The sequence below is a fragment of the Alligator mississippiensis genome, chromosome 8, assembly GCF_030867095.1.
Source record: "Alligator mississippiensis isolate rAllMis1 chromosome 8, rAllMis1, whole genome shotgun sequence".
Lineage (NCBI taxonomy): Eukaryota > Metazoa > Chordata > Crocodylia > Alligatoridae > Alligator > Alligator mississippiensis.
Genome location: NC_081831.1, coordinates 14,097,502 through 14,119,561, shown reverse-complemented (window position 1 = coordinate 14,119,561; position 22,060 = coordinate 14,097,502). Strand labels below are relative to the sequence as shown.

At 49.2% G+C, this 22,060-nt stretch overlaps 1 protein-coding gene across 2 annotated transcripts in view; it reads left to right on the top strand.

Annotated features, from left to right (window-relative positions):
- The first annotated feature begins 405 nt into the window (after positions 1 to 405).
- Positions 406 to 22,060, top strand: part of CYGB (cytoglobin) — a 48,352-nt gene continuing 26,697 nt past the window's right edge. The window contains exon 1 of one of the 2 annotated variants that reach the window (XM_006269221.4): positions 406 to 936. In XM_006269221.4, coding sequence (XP_006269283.1) covers positions 794 to 936 — 143 coding nt within the window. In that variant the 5' untranslated portion in view covers positions 406 to 793. The remainder of the gene's footprint in view (positions 937 to 22,060) is intronic. The other variant, XM_014601911.3, reaches the window with a different exon arrangement.

Below are 22,060 nucleotides of genomic sequence, written 5' to 3'. Positions count from 1 at the left end.
TGGGATCACCGAGATCCTGCTCAATATAACCGTTTGTTTCAGAGGTGTTTCCCACTTCTTTGCCTTCCAAGCCAACCCTATCCCCACATGCACGGACTAGAAATCAGAGCCAAGCAGGGATTTTTCCTTCCACGCACAATCTCCTGCAAAATTAGGTAATGCAAGAGAAAGCAGAAAAGGCACAGCGCGGCTAAGCCAGCTGTTGAGATAAGTTTAACTGTTCACTTTGGATGCTGCATTTTCTCAGAGCTGTTTACAAGGGCTGGAAAAAAAAAAGACTTTTAGTCATAAAATCCCCAAGACGAACGATCCTGATGTTCCACAAAACCACTTTTTCATTTCTCCCTGTTTGGGGGGGAGAGAAATACAGACAGACATTGAGTGAGAGAGAGAGAGGAGGAGGAGGAGGAGAGAGAAAGTGAGCTCACGTTCACACATTGGTAAAGAGGCTGGTCTTGCAATGCCTTTGAATATTTTACTTTTAGTCAGTTCCCCATCAGAGTCAGAGTCATACATCTATGCTGAGCTGAAGCAAACTACAGCAATGGACAGCACTAGAAGATTTGAAATCTAATCTCATACATTATATCTCCTGGATATTTTTTTAATTACATACCCCCCACACGCAAACACAAGCACACACACATACACACACACACAGACGGTATCACCCACACTGCCACAGAACAAACACCTATTCTGTCCTCACGGATACACACACACGAGCGCACACACACACACATCTCTCTTTATCTCCTCCTGGCTTCCTGGAGGATTGTGCCGGCTGTTTTTCATGGAGAAAGTCCAGGGAGAAATGGAGATTGAGAGATGGGAAAGGAGTGAAGACATGTCAGATGCTGAGAAAAAGGTGATTCAAGAGACCTGGAGCAGAGTATATGCCAACTGCGAGGATGTCGGGGTCTCCATACTAATCAGGTATTTAAAAAAAAAAGAAAGAAACAAAGCGAGCAAAAATAATAATAAAATCAAAATGAAATGAGTGATGGCTAGAGAGGAACTGTTCTCAGTAATTATTGGCTCTGATCAGGAATGATTTCACAGTGCTCCTGATTTCGATATGCTATGGGGGGGACCCTTTTAATGTAGTTTGTGGGAATCAGTATTTCAATTGGAAAGGTCACCTTATACTCTGTGGTTGGAGGTGGGGGGAGTGTAGGAGGAGGGAAGAGCTGTACAGGGCTCTGCTCAGTGGTTTGTACTTAGATCCTTGCTGATGGCATGGCATATACCAGGTTCTTGGGTGAAATCCTGCAACTTGCAAGCCAAGATGAAACCAAAACAGGTGTGTCTGTGATGGCACCATCTGTTTGTCGAACTGGAGCATCAGTTATAAAGAACAATGCAGAAGTTGTCTGCTAGGGATGGTTGGAAGGTCATTAGCAGGACTGTCGGGGGGGGGGGGTGCGGGGATGTGAAAATAGGTCTGTGAGCTTTGGATGCACAAAACATTTTTGCATTGGGAGCGGGATGTGCTGACTACCTTAGGGAAACACACTCTGTCATGCAGAGACCGGCAGGTAAAGGGAGTGCTGTTTGTCGGAGGAGGGAGCTGGGGGGAGGGGGTGTCATTTCAAGCAGATGGACTGGGTTGGAGGGGTTGTTTCCCCTTTCAGCAAGTGCTTCACTATTCATTGAATGTTTGACTGTATTTTTGTGCTCCCGAACCTCTTGATATTCCCTGGGGACAGCACAGCCTCAGGCAGTCTTGTCTCATGCCCTTTGGCTCCCCAAATGAGAAGTCAGAGGAGGAAGCCTGGAGGACAAGGCCTTGGATTTCAGGGGAGAGGAGGAACTGCAGGAGAAGCCAGTGATGGGTGGGCAGGTGGAGAGGAACAGCTACAGGCAGAAACAATGACCAATTGCCCCTTGAGCTGAGCAAAGATGCCTGCTATATAGACCTGAACATAAACCTCCTGCTCCACACACCTGGAAGTGCTGGGGGCAAGCTTCCCAGAGCCCCTTTTTTAGCCACTTCCTCCCCGCGAGAATAGCCCAAACTGAAATCCCCACTCTCTTAACACTGGGGTGTTCGAAATCCAGGGGCAAACCTTGCTCTGGAGAGATCAGCCTCAGGTCCGATCCCTGCTCCAAGAGACACTTGGCCAGATGCATTTCTCACCAGTAAGAATCTGAAAGTTTTCTGGGAGGGGGGCCACCCTGAGCCTATGGGAGCTGCAGGGGCAGCAGATCCCATGAGACATGTGGGCAAAGCCTGCCTGCCTGCCGGCCCCTGTCCATCCAACTGTAGGCATCTTAACAAGAGCTCCCAGTGGGATTCTCCTGAAGGGGGCTACTTCACCAGCAGTCCCTCAGCCTTCTCTGTGTAGGAGCTTGAACTATTCAGGTGTATTCACTGCCCAGAAAGCCCCACCCTGGGGGATCTCCTGCCCTAGTTAATATATCATTTGGGCGAAACCCTGGCTCCACTGAAATCAGTGTGAGCTTTGCCACTGCCTTCAGGCAAGGCTTTTGCTCCAGCACCTCCATACTTCATTTCAAAGCACCAACCTCTCCATCCCCCGGGATCTGCACTTGAATCGCATGCCTGCTTCTCCTGCCCCACTTCCAGCAGGGGCTGAACCCCAGCTCCGAGGCCCCACAGCACTGGGCAGGGACAGATTCAAGTTAGGCTTGAATCCAAACAAGACCTAAGATGTGGACATTCAGGGGTTGATCTGAGCCACAATGAGGAGGTGGGACGGGAGTGGGACGTGCTGAGGGGCTGGTCTGTGAAGAGGGGTCTCCGAGCTCTGGCTGGAGGTTTCTTGATGGTCCTCTTGGCTCCAAAGGCTCTGCTGTTATTTCTACGACTGCCTTCTGCTTGCCTGGCACTAGTGCCTGATCCTGCTGCGTGCTGCTACCTGCATGCTCACAAGTACCCAGCATTTTCCACCCATGAGAGTTAGGGAAACCCATACTGGATATCTACTGCAGCTTTTCCCATCAGTAGAAGTGGGACTGAACACCTCCAGCATGGAGGGGGATCTGAGCCCTATCACTTGGCCCCATTTCTGTCCAAAGCAGCCTCTGCTCCTGATTCAGGGCTGACTCTTTTGACACCTGCCTTCTCCGCCAGGGCAACTGATGGGTGGTGTTGAAGCGGGAGTCTTGTTCTTAGGATGCTGAGGGGAGAGGAGCAGCTATGGACACCTGATTGATGGAACATGTGGTAGCCATTAGCCACGCAGCGTTGCAAATGTCCTGGGCTCCTCTCCTCAATCTCCTGCTGAAAGGCTGCACTGGAGAGTCCACCTTGGCACCTGCAAGTGGACAGAACAGTTCCAGTTCATCAGTGGTTTCAGGTAGCGTGGGTATGAGGCATGGGATATGTGACACAGTCGCGAGCATCTCTGCTATTCTGCACGCATGCTCAGCAAGTGTAGCTGACACACCAAGGGGCAGGAAAGTGGGGGTAGGAGGACAGGATAACAAGGAACACAGGAGAAAAGAAGAAAGCAAAGCCTGTGGTCATCGCAACAAGCAGATGCCCTGGAGAGCCAAGAACATTGCTTTGGCTGTCAATGTGCTGTAACAAAAATCAATTTCCAAGTAATCCCAATGATTCTTGAGAGAAGCAAGGGGTCAGAGAGCATCCTCAGCTTTGGGTTTGCACAACAGCCTGAAAAGCAATCAGGAAAGGGGAAAGAGAGACAGGCACAGAGGGGCCCTCGCTGCAAACTCCTCAGCTGCATCCAAACTTTCCAGGGCTGTTTGGAGACCCAGGGCATTGCTTGATGCTTAATTCTAAATGTCCCAGAACTGCAGGCTGGGGTTTCCTTGTCATTGTCCCCAGGGGAGTGCCAGCTAGCAAAGCCAGAGCAACTGGCTTGGCAAAGAAAAGGACTCCCAGGGAGGCAGGAGCTGGGTGGGAAAATGCGTTAATTAAAGCTTAGCACCTGGGATTTACGCAGGTAGATTTGGGGTTGTACAGCTGTCTTTCTTGCCAGCCAGAGCTCTGCCAAGATGCCTATGGCAATGGGAGGGAGGTGGGGGTGTAGGAAAGAGCAGGAAGGGGTCTAGGTTATAGCAAATGACCCATCCTTTTTTTCCCTGGTGCAAAAGCAGCAGATCACATTTGTCCCTGTGACATGACACACTGCAGGTGACTCACAGCTCCCTCCAAAGAAGGCCATCTATAGATGCTAATGCACAGCCTTCACCCCATGCTGGAGAAGAGGGCAACCAGAGAGACAGCAGAGAACAGGGGGTAGCGCTGAGTTCTAAGGACAGATTAAGAAGCTCCAAAACTGAGAGCCAGTCCTCCTTTCCAGGGATCGAAGTGGCCCTCTACTGAGCTTTCACACCGTTCTCACCCCAGAGCTCCCTGGGGAAATGTGTGCATCATAAAAACAGGACAGCCCTGGCTTCAATTGTCAGTACCTGTGTTAACGGCTCTCCCCCGGCTGACTCCTGCACGCCTTCACATTTCACAGCTGGCATCAGCAGTAGCTCCCTCCAGGAGAACTAGGTCATGTGTAGAGGCTGCTGGCAGGCCCAGCGGGGGGAAAGGAGATGGAGTCACGCTTTGCTTTTACTTTCTCATAAATGATTCAGCAGCTCAACAACTACAAGGGTCACAGTGTTTTGGCTTGTTGGTACACCCAGACCACGTGCATACACTGTCCTACTCGTGTGCATGAGCAAAATGACAGCCAATCTGTATCAGAGAGCATGCGGCCCACCCATACAGGTGCAGCAAGCTTTCCCAGCCCACTCTCTCCAAATTGCCGGGGGAGTTACAAAGCAGGCAGAGCATCAGTCCCTGTGTATGGAAACTGAGGCACACACATCTGATCAAGCAGGCTGTTGCCTACAAAAGCTCATACCTTAGTCTCCAAGGTGCTGCCCTGTCCTGCCTTCTGCCGAAGGCAAAATGCGACTTGGATAAGGACATCCAGTGACTTGGTAGCAGATGGCAGGCAAATAAATTGCTCCAGGTCCTATTAACAGCAACTCACGTGCTGAATCCATTGAGCCAGAGAGGCCAAAAATAAGCAGCTGTGCTTGTTGCTCATTGTTCTCAGGGTCGAGGAGCAAATTTAGGGTTTGTCTTCATGCCCTATGCAAAACCAGGACCTGTTTCTGCCTCTGCCTCACCTTTCCCATTCAATTATCTGCCTCTGTCTGGTATAGGCAGGGGCAGGGACAGACTCTGTGCCTGGTTCTCCCATTTGGAAATGGCTTAGTCCTTCACAGACAACCACAGAGATGCACTGTGCTAATGAATACAAGGCCCAGGGCTGGACCCAGCAAAGCCAAGGGGAGGTGGCCACTGCTTTCAATGACAGATCCAGAGCCAGAAACTGCAACTTCACAGAGGAAGGCTGGGAACATCTGACGCACAGAGGTGAGTTATACAAACACATGGCGACAGACCTGGACGCTCAGCCAGGTAGGAAACACAATCCCCAGGCCAGAGTCCAGGCACTTCTTTTGGAAACAACGAGGCATGCAGGATGCGGCCCTTTGGCAGTCGACTGGAAGGGAGGTGCCGATAACCCAGTAGCTCTGAGTCCCTCTCTGCGGCAAGAAATAGCTTCCTTCTCCTTCTGCCTTGGTCAATGCCCCTTGGGTCCTAGCACACGCGGTCTGCTCCTCCTGGCTCCTGTTATGGGTAGACAGAAAGCTCGTGATTCCAGGCACAACCCAAGGCTGCTTTCCCTGGGCCATCCCCACCTGATGGAGGGGTCAGCTCTCAGTGCTGATAGTACAGACCAGACCAGGGGTCCTGTTTGGGACAGGGTCGCTGGGAGCTGGCTGCTGTACTGTCACACTGCTGACTGGCCCCTTTACTTGACTGAGACATGCATATACTATGGACTTGGGCAACTCACTTCACCTCAGCTTCCTCTCCCATGGGTGGCATGCCTGGTTTCTTCTGAGTGGGCATTTTTGCTGTGCCCATGTGCACAGCTGACCACTGCTGCTGGCATCCTTGTCACCATGCCTTGGATCGCCATGTACCCCTATGAGGTGCCCCTATGAGGCAGTGCTATTACTGACTGGGCAGAGGGGGCACTGAAGCATGGAGAGGCCAAGCGAGCTACTCAAGGACAGCCAGGAAGTCTGTAGCAGAGCAGGGAGTCAGCTCCTAGGCGACTGCCCTAATACTTAGATAATCCTTCCTTTTTCCTTCTCCAGCAGCCAGAGCATGATGCTGCCGGGGGCCTCAAGGGGCTACTGGGATATAAATGATGCTAATAAATTTTACTACGCTATCACCAGACCCTGGGAATCAATGCTACGTGGTTAAAAGGATCGCACTAATTGACCCGTTTCCGTGGTGGGGGATCCTCCCTTCTGAGGAAACACAATCTCATCTCCGTTGTTTTCCTCCCTGGGGAAACCACAGGCCAAGGCATTCAACATTACTACTGATTTCACAACTATGCACTTAAGGCTGCAGAAAACAGGAGCTGAACAGAACTTGGGCCCAGCTTTGCTGCCTTGTCCCCCTAAGCAACATCTTGCTGATGCCAGTGAACCCAGATATCAGTGGGAGCATGCAGGCGAGGAAGGGGATGCAGCCCAGCCCAGGGAAGTAGGCACCTTGCTGCACCTCAGGAGACCTCCGCTCTGTCCCTGGCACTGCCTCTGCACAGTGTCGCACAAGCTACTTCATTTCTCTGGGCCTCAGTCTCCCCAAAAGCAACCTAGGGAGAATGATAATTGTTCCTTTATAAAGAGCTCCTGCTGTTCTGTAGTTGAGCTCTGTGCACGCATAAGAGTAGCAGTCACCTTCAGCAGCTCGCATTGTAGATTGTACTCCACCTAGAAGATATTTTCATTGCTGATAGTTAGCTGTAGATCCCAATACCTTGTTATTTCTGTTAATAAGAAATGGTATGTGGGAGAGAAAGCTCATTTATCTTGCTTTACAGCAGTATAGATCTGCATCAGTCCCAACACATTCACTGAATGCTTGCTGCATCAGATCCAGGCAAACACACTGCACACATCTTCGCGTTGCATGCATACAGAAAGCACACACCATTGTGCACCCAGGATGGGATATGTAACAGTACCCCTAAGAATAAGCTCCTGCTGAAAGCCAGTGGGGATCTAATTCCCTGGAGGACCTTGAAAATCTTACGAACACACTTCTGACAAAGAGACACATCCAATGACTGCAAGTACATACACACACGGCATGAACAAAATCCCACAGCTTGTGTGGTGCTGCAGTTCAGATTTGCAGTGCACACATATGAGCAACCTGCCCACAGAATGAGATGTAGACACTGGAGAATGATAGATGCCCCTTCGATCTCTTTGGTGAAAACCTTGGATGCTTTAATTTGCCCTTTTCAGAGCATACCCAATTGTATAACTGCATCAAGCACCAACAGTAACAGAAGTAGCAAAGCCACTGCAACACACTGCAGTCATTCTGAACCAGCGTTTGTGGGTCTACAAAGTTCTGGCATTTCTCCACTATAATTTCTAGAGATCAATACATCAAGCCTATGTCCTTTTAAAATGGATTTCATCTTAATTTTCACAGCTCTAGTTTCAACTTCTTCTCAGCCTCAGAATATCTCCCTTGCCTGGTGCTCTGCACTCTTCTCTCTCCTACACTCTCACACACACCAACCAGAGTCATCTAAAGAGGAGTCATTATAAATAGAGAAGCAGCCCCCATTGCTTCTGAGAGTTTTCTCTCGTCTGAAACAGCAGGATTTGGGCCAGCCAGTGTTTGTCAAGGGTGTTGAACATAAGCAGTCCAAGAGCCATGGGCACCATTAGGTTTAAATGCAAACAGCTTTAGTAAAGAGTAGGGCCAAGCGAGTTCATTAACTGAAGCAAAAAATTAAAAATATTCGGGCCAACTCAATACAAAAATTCTTGGGTTTTCTTGCCAGATCAAAAAACAAAAGAGAAAACCAACAAGGAACACAAGCCCAAACCAAACCCTGAAACTAAAAGAATTTCAAGTTGCAGGAAAACATTTTTTGTTCCATGTAAAACAAAATATTTGGTTTCCAAAGGGTTTCCCCCTCCTTTCTCTCTAGTTAAATTCAGACACATTACAAAACAAAAGGTCAGGTTGGAATCAACATGTTGCAATGTTTTGAAACATTAAAATAAAGAGTTGCAACCTGTTTTCCCCCCATTTATTAAATTTTGGGGTGCCAAAGCACTGAGACTAATTCGTCATGAATTCCTCATTTGTCTTGGTTGAACTGACTATGCCTTTTGGGAAGGCAGTGGGGGAATGTTTTGCCTGGAAAAATTTGGCTCAGCTGAGGTAATGAGCAAACACAGCAAAACTACTTTGGAAAATTCATGGAAACCCTCAGGCTTAATAAGCAAATACTTTGCGTGAACTTTGCAAAAGCACTTCAGAAGCAGGAAAGGCAAGAAAAATCGCAATAGGCAACAATATTAAGGATTCCAGTAGGCAGTTTAGCTGCAAAAGTCCCAACTCACCTAGCAGAGTTGCCTGAAGATCATGAAGGATGGGTAGGGATCCCATCTAGGTTAGTTGTTCCTACAGCCTGGCTTCTGGAACACTTGTTGGCCTCATAGGGATGCTACTTAGGCCATCTCCAAACCTGTACTCCTTTACCAACTACACCCCCAAATTCAGCTCTCACTGGCTGTCCAGCCCCATCCTGGGAGCACCACTGACCTTCTGGTCCTGAGGCTGAACTTTTCCCTTAATCTGCTTCTGCCTCCAGCATATTCCAGACTCACCCATCTGATGCAGGTTACAAGCCCAGAGTCCTCCAACCACACACTTCCCACCTCGATGTCTAGCCCTTCTGCACTCACCTCCTTTCTTTACTGCTGGGAACTAGAGTCAAGCACAGATGGAGAAGCTGAGACAAGTAGTGGGGAGACTGATTCCTAAAAGGGCTCTGCTGGAGGGATAAAAAGCCAATTTGCTGTGGCCATATGGTAAGATGCAGGTGAGGAGGGGTGGCTGGGGCTGGTTGAAGGCATGCACAGGGTCAACCCTAGCTAGCAGCATGGACATGTTCTACACACTTTCTGGTATCACTGCTCTGCGATTGCTTAGGGATGTTAGATGCTGTCAGCATCTAAGGAGAAGGAGTCTGTGGCAGTGTGTTGGGGTCAGTTTGAGTACTGGCCATTGGGAGGAAAAGTGGGGCATGGTGGAGAAGTAGGGGAGTGATGTGGTCTGGAGGATGGTGGATGGATGGAGAAGCCTTCCTGAGAGAATCTCTCTTACATTTTCACTGCAATTTTGTTAGTCTTCCTGTGTATTTCTGTAGTCTCTATTGCAGTAGTACCTAGAAGCTGCAGTTGAGGTTAGGGTCTCACTAGTCTAGGCACTGTATCTGTGTAGAGTACACATAGCATTTCCTGTCCCATGACTTTGTCTCCCCTCCCACCCTTGTGTCTTGTCTCTACTGCAAAGACATGCACAGGTGAAATTACTTATCTGATATGAGCAGAGTAGGAACAGAGCTGGGAATAGATCCCAGGTCTCTTGGCTCAAGCCCTAATCCCCACATCTATCCAGACTTTCAGAACATGTAATATTCTTGTCCAGAGTTGCCATTGTGCTGTTAGATGAGTCCTACAGAATTCACTCTTCACCAATCTCAGGTTTATTTCAAAACCTTCCCTGGGGCCCTGACCCTGTCACTGTAAAGCTGGAATCATCTCTTCCCCTTTCCTTTTCCTCTTTCATTGTTTTGCTGTAGTGAATTAGTTTGAAATCTCATTTGCTGTATCTGACCGCTTCCTCCAGCCTGAAGATCATTCTTTAAAAAAAGTTCTAGTGAACTGGAACAAGTTGGAGAAATTTTCCCTGCATCTATCTCAAAAGACTCCCATTTTTGCCCTCAAGATAGCAGGTACTGCAGTAGCAATAGCAGAAGAGCAAAACCAATTGTTACAGATACCCATTGAACTGTCTGTAATGCGACAAGTGATTAGCAGTATTGATTTGTGCTAACCCATGAGGAGCTCTGTGCCAGAACAGGGTGTGTGTGTGGGCCAACTTTTCTGCTCAGCTAAACTGCTCCATTTAATGAGAAGGCTGTGGTGTAGGTGAGAAGAGGCAAATATGGCTCTATATGATTATCTGATTCTATAAATGCACAAAACATCTTTGCTGTGGGCTACGGAGTGTTTCTGTCTGTCGAGCTACAGCTCATTAAAATCACTGAAAGGACAGACCTTGTGTATCTGGTAGAAGCTAAGAATTTAATATATCATTGGAGCAGTGAGCTGTGCTGCTTACACATCATATGCTTCTCAACCTTAGAAATACCAGTGTGCCTGACAAGGACTCACTGCTGAAGGCAAATCAGCCCAGTTAGCTCCATTTCTAAGGATAACTATGCAGTCTTAGAAAGTGGGTAATTGTACAGGGTCCTTGGGTACCAAGCTAGAGGAGGTGCCAACTGACATAAGGTAGTTTCTGGTATAGTGCTGCTCATCCTTCAGGGCCTGCAAGGTCCCCCAGAGGGTGGTATCTGGCACTGGTGTTCTAGGACCCACTGATGATTCCAAGTTGGAGCGATTGGCTTGGCACTGCTTGCAGCAGAAGGGGCTTGGGGAACTCACCGTGAGCTCACAACAAGGACTGAGAGAATCACACAAGTCAGTGGCAAAACTCTGTGCCCCAGAAGGTATTAGCAATGCTCTCAAGAAGTGCAAGCCTCAGCTATGATAGATGGCAACAGGCACTAGGATCATCTGGCAACTGCATATGTGCACTGTTAAGAGGAGATAGAAGGATGCAAGAGTCAGATTGTGAGCAGTAGCCTCAGGTTTAAAAGTGCCTACCCAAGTCAATGAGCTGCCCAGGCACATAAGCTCCCAGTGTATATGCAAAGCAAGTGATAGGCATGATGAATGCTTGGTGCCCTGGAAAGGGGTTGCAGCTACAAACTCTGTGTGCTGCACAGAGCTTTCAACAGCTTTCCAGCAGTACTTTGAAGAAAGGCCATTGCTGTGCTCTCATGCCCAGTGTGCTTAGCTAATAATCCCATGCAGGACTCTTTTTTGATCACCGTGTCACCTGTAGCACCCTGTGCCATATTATATTGTCCTCATAATTCCCAGCTGTGGTCAGGATCAAAACTGTCTCACACTAGGTGCTATCCATGCACAGAATAAGAGATAGTCCTTGTCCACAAAATCTGACCATCTGAATGGATGAGGCAGACAAAGAACAACAGAGAAATTCATACCTGATGCCAGGTATGTTCACAGGGTCTAGGCCTGCATTCATCCCTGTCCCTGTATTCAGTCCTAGCAGGTTCCAGTGCTAAAATCATAATCCTCAATCCTATCATTGCCCAGTGTCCTACCTGCCCCTGAGTTACCTAACCATTGTACCTGATGTTTAACTTTTGACTTAATTTTTTTGTTTATTTGAGCCAGTTTTTTAATGTTTGTTTACAAGGTGGTTTTTCTTCTGCTTTAATCTGCATTTCATTTAGGGAAAAGAGGAGGGCTGTGAGACTAAGGTACAAGAGTAGGACCTTAGAGGTCTAGGTTCAGTCTATTACTGCAGAACTCAGCAAGTTGTCTAATCTCTTTGGACCCTAGCTCCCAGGCAAGCTAAATAGGGCCCCTGTGGTATTTGGCAACCCCCTGCTCTTTCATAGGCTCATAGAATCATAGAAAATTAGGGTTGGAAGGGACCTCAGGAGGTCATCTTTCCCAGGGCCTGGTCCAAAATTGGTTGACATCCATGGCAATCTTTCCATGGATGTCATGGGGGTTTTGGATCAAGTCTTCCATGGGCAACTCCTGCTCCTCCAGGTTGACCAGCTTCCTACCATACCTGGGCGTGGGGTACAGAGGGAGAGACGCCTTTCTTCTCTTCCCAGAGCAGTGACCACCTCCCTGGCCTGGTTGAACGGCTGGATGCTGGGGAGGGGAATATCTTTTTGTCAAGAGACTGCTTATCTCAGCCAGAACAAACCATGCTCACAGGACTGGAAGGCTGGGGATGGGCTACTTCAAGTAACAGCATCACAAGGAGAGTGGGGTGCAGTGGTGAACACCTCCAGTAATGAAACAGGAAGTGAGGGAACAGCCGAACATGGCTCGCGTCCATGGTACTTTGGGTCATCCCTTTAAAATGTTCGAGTCACCTTACCAAGGAGACCAACCCATGAAAGACGAACTGCCATTTTCTGGGTTCGTCTAGCACGGTATCACCCAGCAGCCTCCCTCTAACCATTGGGAGAGGCTTGAGGCTCCTGGTGAGCTCAGGCCTGCTGTCACTTCACAACTAGCAGGCTCATCTAATAAATGGCAGAAGGTAGGTGTTGGGGGGCAGGTTCAACAGGTCATGGTCAATATTTTCCACCTTCCACCCGTCTCCCACTGTATTGCCCAGCAGTCAGAGGCATAGGAAGTTTTGATTCAGCAGCTATAGCCCTCTCTTCTGTGTTCAGTACCCAGGGATGGACCTTTCCTCCATAAGTTTGCCCAATCCCCTGATGAATTGTCCACTTTTGGGGGGCATTGGTTGGCTGGATTCTCATGCAGAGCTGTATCCCTGTAGCTTTCCATTGCCAGGAAGCCATGTCACCAGGAGCATGACACCATGTGTTGAATCCTAGCGACGATCAGCACTGAGAAACCCCTTTCTTAGGGAAAGTGGAAATTAAACTGAAAAAAAAAATGACTTAAGATAAAACCAACCTGTGTAAACTGAAACCAAAACCCCAGCAAGGCATTTGGAAACAGGAACGTGGGTTTCCTAGCATGAGGCCAGATCCCTGATGCCCAGAATTAAAGTCATTTCTATAATGGCTCTTGCAAGGAGGCACTGCAAAAACCATGTGGCTCCCAGAAAACCAAAATAGATACTGTCAGGATTAAGGGCTCACAGAGCACTGAGTGGAAAGTTAGATTTATGAATCAAGAGATGTTTGAGCCTCCAGCAATATCCACAGGTATAATGAAGACAGAGTGAATTTGGAGGCCATTACACAGTCTAGCAGGATCTGCTGCCTGTGGTGGCGAAATGACTATACCCGACCAGCTTCCACATTGCGAAAGTGGTAATTACTTCAGAGCACAGCGGTGGCCTCGGCTCTTTGAGGCGAGCATCTCGGAAAGCCTTTGATAAATCAAAGCTGGGGCTGCTCAAATCAAGATAACGACGTTGCAGAGGACAGGCAGCTGTCGACAGAAGGTCAACTGTATTGTGCAACGTTGGGGCAAGAATGGGAGGACTCTTCGATTGTTAGTTGTAGCCCATGTTCCTGTCTTGTGGGGAAACGACACCAAAAAAAGGGGAAATAGGAGAACGACCCTCCAAAGGGGACTGTGTTTTTCAGTGTCAGAGGAGTTCATAGATTCATAGATTCATAGATGTTAGGGCCGGAAGGGACCTCAATAGATCATCGAGTCCGACCCCCTGCATAAGCAGGAAAGAGTGCTGGGTCTAGATGACCCCAGCTAGATACTCATCTAACCTCCTCTTGAAGACCCCCAGGGTAGGGGAGAGCACCACCTCCCTTGGGAGCCCGTTCCAGACCCTGGCCACTCGAACTGTGAAGAAGTTCTTCCTTATGTCCAATCTAAATCTGCGCTCTGCTAGCTTGTGGCCATTGTTTCTTGTAACCCCCGGGGGCGCCTTGGTGAATAAATACTCACCAATTCCCTTCTGTGCCCCCGTGATGAACTTATAGGCAGCCACAAGGTCACCTCTCAACCTTCTCTTGCAGAGGCTGAAAAGGTCCAGTTTCTCTAGTCTCTCCTCGTAGGGCTTGGTCTGCAGGCCCTTGACCATACGAGTTGCCCTTCTCTGGACCCTCTCCAGGTTATCCGCATCCTTCTTGAAGTGTGGCGTCCAGAATTGCACGCAGTACTCCAACTGCGGTCTGACCAGCGCCCGATAGAGGGGAAGTATCACCTCCTTGGACCTATTCGTCATGCATCTGCTGATGCACGATAAAGTGCCATTGGCTTTTCTGATGGCTTCGTCACACTGCTGGCTCATGTTCATCTTGGAGTCCACTAGGACTCCAAGATCCCTTTCCACCTCTGTGCCACCCAGCAGGTCATTACCTAGGCAGTAGGTGTGCTGGACATTTTTCCTTCCTAGGTGCAGCACTTTGCATTTCTCCTTGTTGAACTGCATCCTGTTGTTTTCTGCCCACTTGTCCAGCCTATCCAGGTCTGCCTGCAGCTGTTCCCTGCCCTCTGGCATGTCCACTTCTCCCCATAGCTTTGTGTCATCTGCAAACTTGGACAGAGTACATTTGACTCCCTCGTCCAAGTCACTGATGAAGACATTAAAGAGTATCGGTCCAAGGACCGAGCCCTGCGGGACCCCACTGCCCACACCCTTCCAGGTCGAGACTGACCCATCCACCATGAATCTCTGGGTGCGACCCTCTAGCCAATTCGCCACCCACCGGACTGTGTAGTCATCCAAGTCACAGCCTCTTAACTTGTTCACCAGTATGGGGTGGGATACCGTATCGAAGGCCTTCCTGAAGTCTAAGTATACGACATCCACCCCTCCTCCTGTGTCCAGGCGTTTCGTAACCTGGTCATAGAAAGAGACTAGATTGGTCAGGCACGATCTTCCCGCCACAAACCCGTGCTGGTTTCCCCTCAGCATAATTTGTCCTGCCGGGCTCTCACAAATGTGAGCCTTGATAATTTTTTCAAAGACTTTACCAAGGATGGAGGTGAGACTGACCGGCCTATAGTTGCCCGGGTCCTCCTTCCTCCCCTTTTTGAAAATGAGGACCACGTTAGCCCTTTTCCAGTCCTCTGGGACTTGGCCCGTGCGCCACGAGCGTTCGAATATTCCCGCCAGTGGCTCTGCAATGACGTCGGCCAGTGCCTTCAGCACCCTCGGATGGAGCCCATCCGGGCCTGCCGATTTAAAGGCATCCAGTTCTTCCAAATGACTCTGCACCACCTCAGGATCTATGCATGGAAGTCTGGCGCCTTGCTGCTGCCTCTCTACAACCCCAGTGAGAGACTTGTCGTGCCCCTCGCTTAGGAACACTGAGGCAAAGAACTCGTTGAGGAGTTCAGCCTTGTCCCCCCTGTCCGTCACCAATTGCTTCTGCCCATTTAGCAGTGGTTCTATTCCTCCCTGGGCCTTCCTTTTACTCCCTATATATCTAAAAAACAATTTCTTGTTGTCTTTTACTTGGGTTGCCATCCTCAGCTCCATGGTAGCTTTGGCCTGTCTAACTGCCTCCCTACAAGCACGAGCAGAGGAGGTATATTCATCTTTAGTGATCTCACCCTGTTTCCACTTTTTATGTGCTCCCCTTTTGGCCCTTAGGCTGCCCTGGATTTCTCTGGTCAGCCATGGAAGCCTCCTGGCCCCTTTCCCTCTTTTGCCTCGCTCGGGGATCGTCTTGCTTTGTGCCCAAAGGATCGTTTCCTTTAGGCACAGCCACCCTTCTTGGGCTCCCATCCCTTCAAAACTCCTACTCTGCAGTGCGTCCTTGACTAATCGCCTGAGTGCATTGAGATCAGCATGAGTTGGAGACAGAAACGGAGTCCTCAGTCGTACAGTTGTCTTCCCACCCCCGCGCTGTCCACTCCTGTCAAGACAGGATATTTTATAGGGTTTTTGCTAGTCCATTTTTAAACATTCAGCCTCTTCCCTTGAGAGACTGTTCGCAAAGCAGCTTTGTAATATGCGGCTGGGTGCCCCGGAAAGCTCCGTTTCTGGCCTCTGAGACAATCACATGAATCTTAGTTTGAGCATTGTTACTTCAGGTCATTTCTATTAAGACAAAAGCCTGCTTTGCTTCCGTCTTAGGGCCTCAGCCCACGCTGCCAACCACTTGGTACCAAGGTCTCTGGAGAGTTTGCACTCTGGTTTCTAGCACATGCTGCAGCCCGTGACACTGTCTGCACTGCCGCTGCTCCCCATGCTACACAGATTAAGCCGGCATAAGTGGCAGCCCATGTTTCAATCACAGCTTGGTTTTCCTCTGCAGACCTGCAAGGTTTGTGTCCTTCCTTGGGGTCAGTGCAGTGTTTTGGCTTCCTCCTGACATGACTGTGAGCTATCAGACAGGCTGGGAACCCCAGCCCCTGAGAACTGCTGGCAGGATGAAGCCCCCTTTGCTAGTATCTCTGGATATTTGCTTACTGGGGTGACGTCTAGTTCAGCCAACATCCAAACAAGCTTCTCACTCTGGGACTCCTGGAAGAAGCAGCTTTTGACCAGAACAAGCTTTCTTGCTGTCCTCAATAAAGGCTGGTGAGCTGGTTGTCCAGCTGGCTGCTTTGAACAGGAACAGCAGATGTCCTGTCACCTATCTTAGATGGCATTGTGCAGCTCTGGGAGCAGAAAATGCTTTCCAATCATCTGTACCAAAGTCTCTGGCATGACTCGCACAGCTACAAATTTTCACCAGCAGTCAAAGCTAACTCTGTATTTATGGCTGTTCCCAGGTTTTAATAGCAGCCTCTTCTTCAGCTACTGTCCAGGGGAAGCAGGGAAGTGTGTAAAGACGTCTCTCTGAGCCCAATCCTGGTTGGTGATGTGAATCCCCACCCACATAGCTTGTAATGGGAATAGAGGGCTCTCGCAACAAGGCATAGACAAGGGCCCAGAGCAGATCTACATATCTTTCTGCCACAGTCCTGAATATGGACTGAGCGTGGGTTTGAAGTCTGTTGGTGGGATCAGATGTTGCTCCTGAAGCAAAGTAAAAGGAGAAGTGTTGTATATTTTAGTCATCTGTAGAGTTTATTCAACGCAGTTTAGTCAACTGGGTTTAGTGAAGTTCAGTCAGCTTTAGGTTTTGTATCTGCTTTGTCACGATCCATGAGACTGCCCCAGCTATTCCCACTACCAGGGTCCAGCTCTCAGAGGTGTCTGAGGAAGAGCATGTTCATAAATGTTCAGGCCCCCAGACAGGAGAGTGTGAGTATAACTTTGCAAGTAGTCTGGCCTGGGGTAGCTCTGTGATATAAGGTATTTCCATTTTCCCTTCCATTTTCATTATTATTAATGGAAGCTAGGGCAGGATGGCAACCTTAGGACCAAATGGTTCAGAAAGGCATGAGCTTTAGTGGGCAGCAGCCTACCTTGTCCAATGCTATGAATGAATTATTGGTGGTGGTTGTAGTGGCCAGGGTCCATCTTCATTGTGCAAAGATACTGTACACACATACAACCCAAACAAGAGACCCTGACCTGAAAAAAAAGATGACAAGCAACCAGGTGTAGATGACAACCGCAGGGAGAGCACAAGGTAAAGAGCGAGGCTGTTGTAAGTGCAACAAACAGCTGTCACGGCCCACCTACTCTTTGCTCCTTTTAAGTGTTTTGCAGGCATTGTGCAGCAGTGAGCTTTAAGAAAGGATTTGAAAAAAGAATAGGTGCTCTATGGGTTTAAACAGGGGTTTTCTCCTATACACAGTGATCAGCAAGAGAGACATAGCGAAGGTGTCTTAAAAAATCATAGCAAATAGCTGCCAATGGTCAGTGCTTGCGTGGGTCTTTTCATCTGTAGTTTTCCAGGCATTTTATAAAGGGGCTATTGGTCTTCTCCACACTTTATAGCTGGGAAGATTGAAGCATAGAGCATTTAAGTGACTTATTGAGCACCCCAAGTAAGCGTGTGTCAGTCGACTGCAGTCTAAGCAGGCTGGGTATCCAGTCAGCCCTGCCCTGGGGAGGGAGGGAAGGAAATGGGTCCACACACAGAAATTACTTATGAGTTAATTTGTTGGATGGGCTATCTGCTGCGGGTGTTGCGGCAGTGATAAGCTTCGATCCCTTGAGCAAAACCCCTGGATTTGCAGTAATCTCGCACCTTAATTATTTCCTTTGGTTCTGTTGCTGATAAAGATCCTCTCCTTAAAATGGTTAACAGGGACGAAGGGAGAAGGAAAAAAAATATTGCTCTTGGAACATCCTGTCCATTTTGTCCAGATGCAGTTCCCCGAATGCGAATGAGGGAGCGGACTGGAATCACTTAAAAAGGAATTGAATGACATCAGGATTTGGGCATCTGTTTTTTATCAATCATTTTGCGTGATCAGCAGTGGTAAATATTGTATTTGTAATGACCATGATGAAGGGGGAGGAAGGGGATTCCCAGATATGAAGATGTTTGAATTACAGAAATAGATACCGAAGGCGGGAGGGAAGGGAGGGATGGGGGAGAGCCTCCTATTAAACATAATTAGAGTTACTTTCCCTCCTCTTCTTCTTTTCTTTTTCTCTGCTTATGGTTCTCTTTTATGATAATTTAATCTTCTGAATTTATTGGCAACTACTTAGGAGGTGCTTTTTCCAAAGGTTTATTCACGTTTAAGTGAGGTATGTTGGACGCTTCTTTTCTGAATCAAACGTTCATGGTTTTTTCCCCTGATCCAGGCCACAGGTTTCACTCCAAAGGGCTTAACTTTATTCACGCAGAGGAAGGATGGTCTCCTAGCCTGCCACAGAGATCTTCTGTGACCTTGACCAAGTCCCTCAGCTTGATATGCCTCAGTGTCTCATCTCTAAAGAGGAGATGGTAATAGGCCATCCCTTTTTTGCAAGGAAACTGGTGTGAAGATAACTAAGTAAAGCAGAGCTATCTGACTTTGGAGTGGTTGGGGGCTGCATGCCACAAGGGATGCATGCCACATGCACCCCTCAGGACCCTACTCCGGTGCGTGCTGCTGCCCCTCTGCCACACGGGCAGTGCGCTCCCTGGGCTCCTTCTGCTGTACTGCCATGTCCCAGAGACCCTGGGGTGTGCCAGTGCTCCTGCTGGGACCAAAGCCAGAGGCTCCTGGTTGGAGGGTCTTGCTCCTCCACTCACAATCAGACCAGTCACCATATTTGGGGTCAGGAAGGAATTTTACCCCATGGTCAGATTGGTATGGGCTGTGGGGGGCTTTGTCTTCCTCTGTAGCAGGGGCATGAACCTCTACCAGGGATCTCTTGAGCATGTTAACAACCGTTTATAGAAGCAGGATGTTGGCCATCATGCTGTACCTGTGGCAGGGTAGGGTGCTAGGTCTGTGTTGTGTCAGGGTTGACGGCAGTTTTATGTAGAGTTTAGATTATGGATTGTACAGGATGGTTTGGAGAGGGATGATCCTTCCTCAGCCAGGTGGTTGAACTAGATGGCCTGTGGAGGTCCCTTCCTGCCCAACCTCTCTGTAAGGAGCAATGGGGGAGTGGTGGGAGAGCAGGAGCCCCCAGGCTTGTGTGCTAACCCCTCATGGGTCAGATGTGACCTGGAGGCTGTCAGTTAGACAGCCCTGATATAAAGGACTGGATGATGCTGGGGGATGCCACTGGCTTTATGGATTACCCTTCCACTGCTGGTACTAATCACCTAAAACTTGGTTAGAGGAAATATTGCCATATTGCTCATCATAAAAGGCTAGTGAACTTTGTCTTTTTGCAATGCATTTAAACATTAGGCAGAGCAAGAGAAGAGAAAACAAGTACTCACAACACCTTCTGTTTCTTGCAAACACAGAAGAAATAAAAGGGGCAGTGAATAGCAGAGGGAATTCTCAGCTTTTGCTTGAACACATTTTCACGATTTTTTTTTTCAGATATTCAGCCAGCTCTAGTGCGATACACACAGGTCCTTCCCCCACTTCACACCCGGTTTACATCAGTGTGATTCCATTGGTACATCCCCATTTACAACCATTGCAAGCAGAACTGTGTCCCCAGAATACTACATTGCTTCTCTCTGTCTGTCTAAATGCTTCGCTTGGGCTTTCAAGCCCACTGGGCACCTGAGCCCGCCTTGGTAGCTCACAATTGAAGTGAAACACAGTGGAGCATGCCATGTGTGCCCTGGGCTGTACTTTCAAGTGAAACAGCTTGCTACATCTCTAATGTAAATACCTCAGGCTTCTTCCCAGCCCATCCAGGTACACATGGTATCTTCAGGGGCTGGGAGATGAAAGCTGGTCCTTAAGAACCACAGACAGGGAAAACCTCCACTAGGCAAATCCATCTCTGGATGCCACGGGGTTGTACTGGCCATGAATCTGACTGCCAGATCTGTGCAGGTTCTGCACCAACTCTCAGGAGTTTTGCTCCCTGGTGTCACTGCACTGATGTCCACAGTGTTTCTTCTTGAGCTCTGGCTCCTGCCCTGGGAAGAGGCTCAGGACCTACATGCTTTGGCACTGACACAGGTTTCATGATAGACATCTTCCACCCTTCAAGTCAGGGTGGCTCTTCTGGTGGTTGTTTCCCTGTGTCCTGTCTCCGAGGCTGAATGCCCCTCATTTGGCACTGCACAGGTGGGCAGGAGGGACAAGCTCTCCTTGCCACCTTTGCATCGTGACAGCAGGGTTTGCTAGGTGGCTCTTCCAATACTGCAGCCTGGCATGTGGGGGGCAGATCCTTGGGAGGATGGTCTGGCTACCACACAGGCCAGCAAAAAATGCCAGAGCAGCCTGGAGCATCACTGCAGAGGAGAGATTTGGGATGCTGGGTACTGAGATGACCAGATCTGGCATTGGGAAGGGCATTTGGGTACTGAGAGTGGTATTGATTTTTTTCCAGTCTGTGTGCTCAGGGCTGTTGCCTTTCTTATCTACTGTGACAGCTAGCAAGGTGGGGAGGAAGGAAGAAGAGGCAGAGAAAGAAGTTCAGCAGAATGGAGTTAGCAAGGATCCAGGTGCAGAGGCAGGGGCGCATAGTCAAGCAGAAACAGCAGAAGAAATCCTGTTCATAGGGAGGAGGAACATCTGTCCCTCTGCTGGGAAACACTCCAGACAGAAACCTTGAAGCACAGGGATCGGGGGGAGCATTCATAGTGATGGTCCCTCGGAAAGGCCGGGGACATCCATAACAATAACATCTCCCTGGCCACAACTGTCCTGCTCTAATGAGGCTCATCCATCCTGCTAATGCTCTGGCAGGAGGCAATATGGGTCCCCAAAGCCTTGTCCCCGAGCTGTGATACCATCTGTGTTTCTCTTAGAAGCCCCCCTCCATTTCTGTCTCTCTGAATAGAAAGAGGTGGGCTAAAAGAGCCAGGACAGTGGGACCTGAAGGGATCCAGGCCCAGAACATGATTTTCCCTGACAGGGAACAGATGTGCCACAAGGCTTTTACTGGGGGAGGCTCCAAAATAATAAAGAGGAGATTTTTTACAGCTCCCTCTCTGCTTTTAAAGCTGACACCTTATCCCCCACCTCCCCCCACCCCACTGCACACTCTTCACACATTGAAACCTATTTTGGGCCATCTGATGAATCCCAGATGCCTCGGGGAAGCAACAGAAGTGCCGTATCTTCCATTCGCTGCCTCACGCTGCTTTCCTGGCAACCCCCCCACCCCCGGATCCTCTGTGAGCCAGCAGAAGGGGGAGAGGATAATGAAGTGGTAAACGAGAATCTGCTCCTCAAATTGCAATTACCCATGGGCTGGTGAGCAGAGGAGATGAGCCCACCTGGCCTGTGAGGTGGGAAGATGCATTGGAATGGGGGTGCAACAAGGTGTGTGCGGGGGGGCAGCCTGGAGCAAGGGAGGAGACAGATGGTGGGAGGGGGGTGTTTGTCTGGAGCTGCGGACAATGCAGACATCAGGGGACAGCCCCAGGAGCCGAGTCTACCACCTCCCCAGCAGCCTACGCTGGCTCCCGTCCAGTCTAATGTACACACATAAGGAGACAGAGAGAGTGCACAGCTGCTCAAACCTTCGGATGTTTGGAGTGGTAAGGATGAGCCAAATCCTCTTCTTGCTCAGCCCGGTGTAAATCTGGAGTAATGCCAGGTACATCAGTGGAGTTACAGCACTTTGGAGGCAACCTGCTGTGAGCGACGGTGCTGGAAGATGTGCAGAGGTCTATGAGAGAGTCTTCTGCCCTTCCAGACACCCTCGCCACCGGCCTTCTGGTACATGGAGCTGGCTCGATTCATTAGCCTGTCAGAATAGGGCCTCTGCCCCGAGTCAGGTCTTGCTGGTACTCTACACAGGGCAGGAGGACTCCGAGCTCAGAGGAGAAGTCCCAGGGCCCTTTTGTCCCCAGCATTTCAGCTCCATGCCCATATGATGCCTTCGTAAGGAAACAACAATTGAAACAACCTGTTGCTGCTGCTCTCTCTCTCCCAAGCAAATTCCACAGGCCTG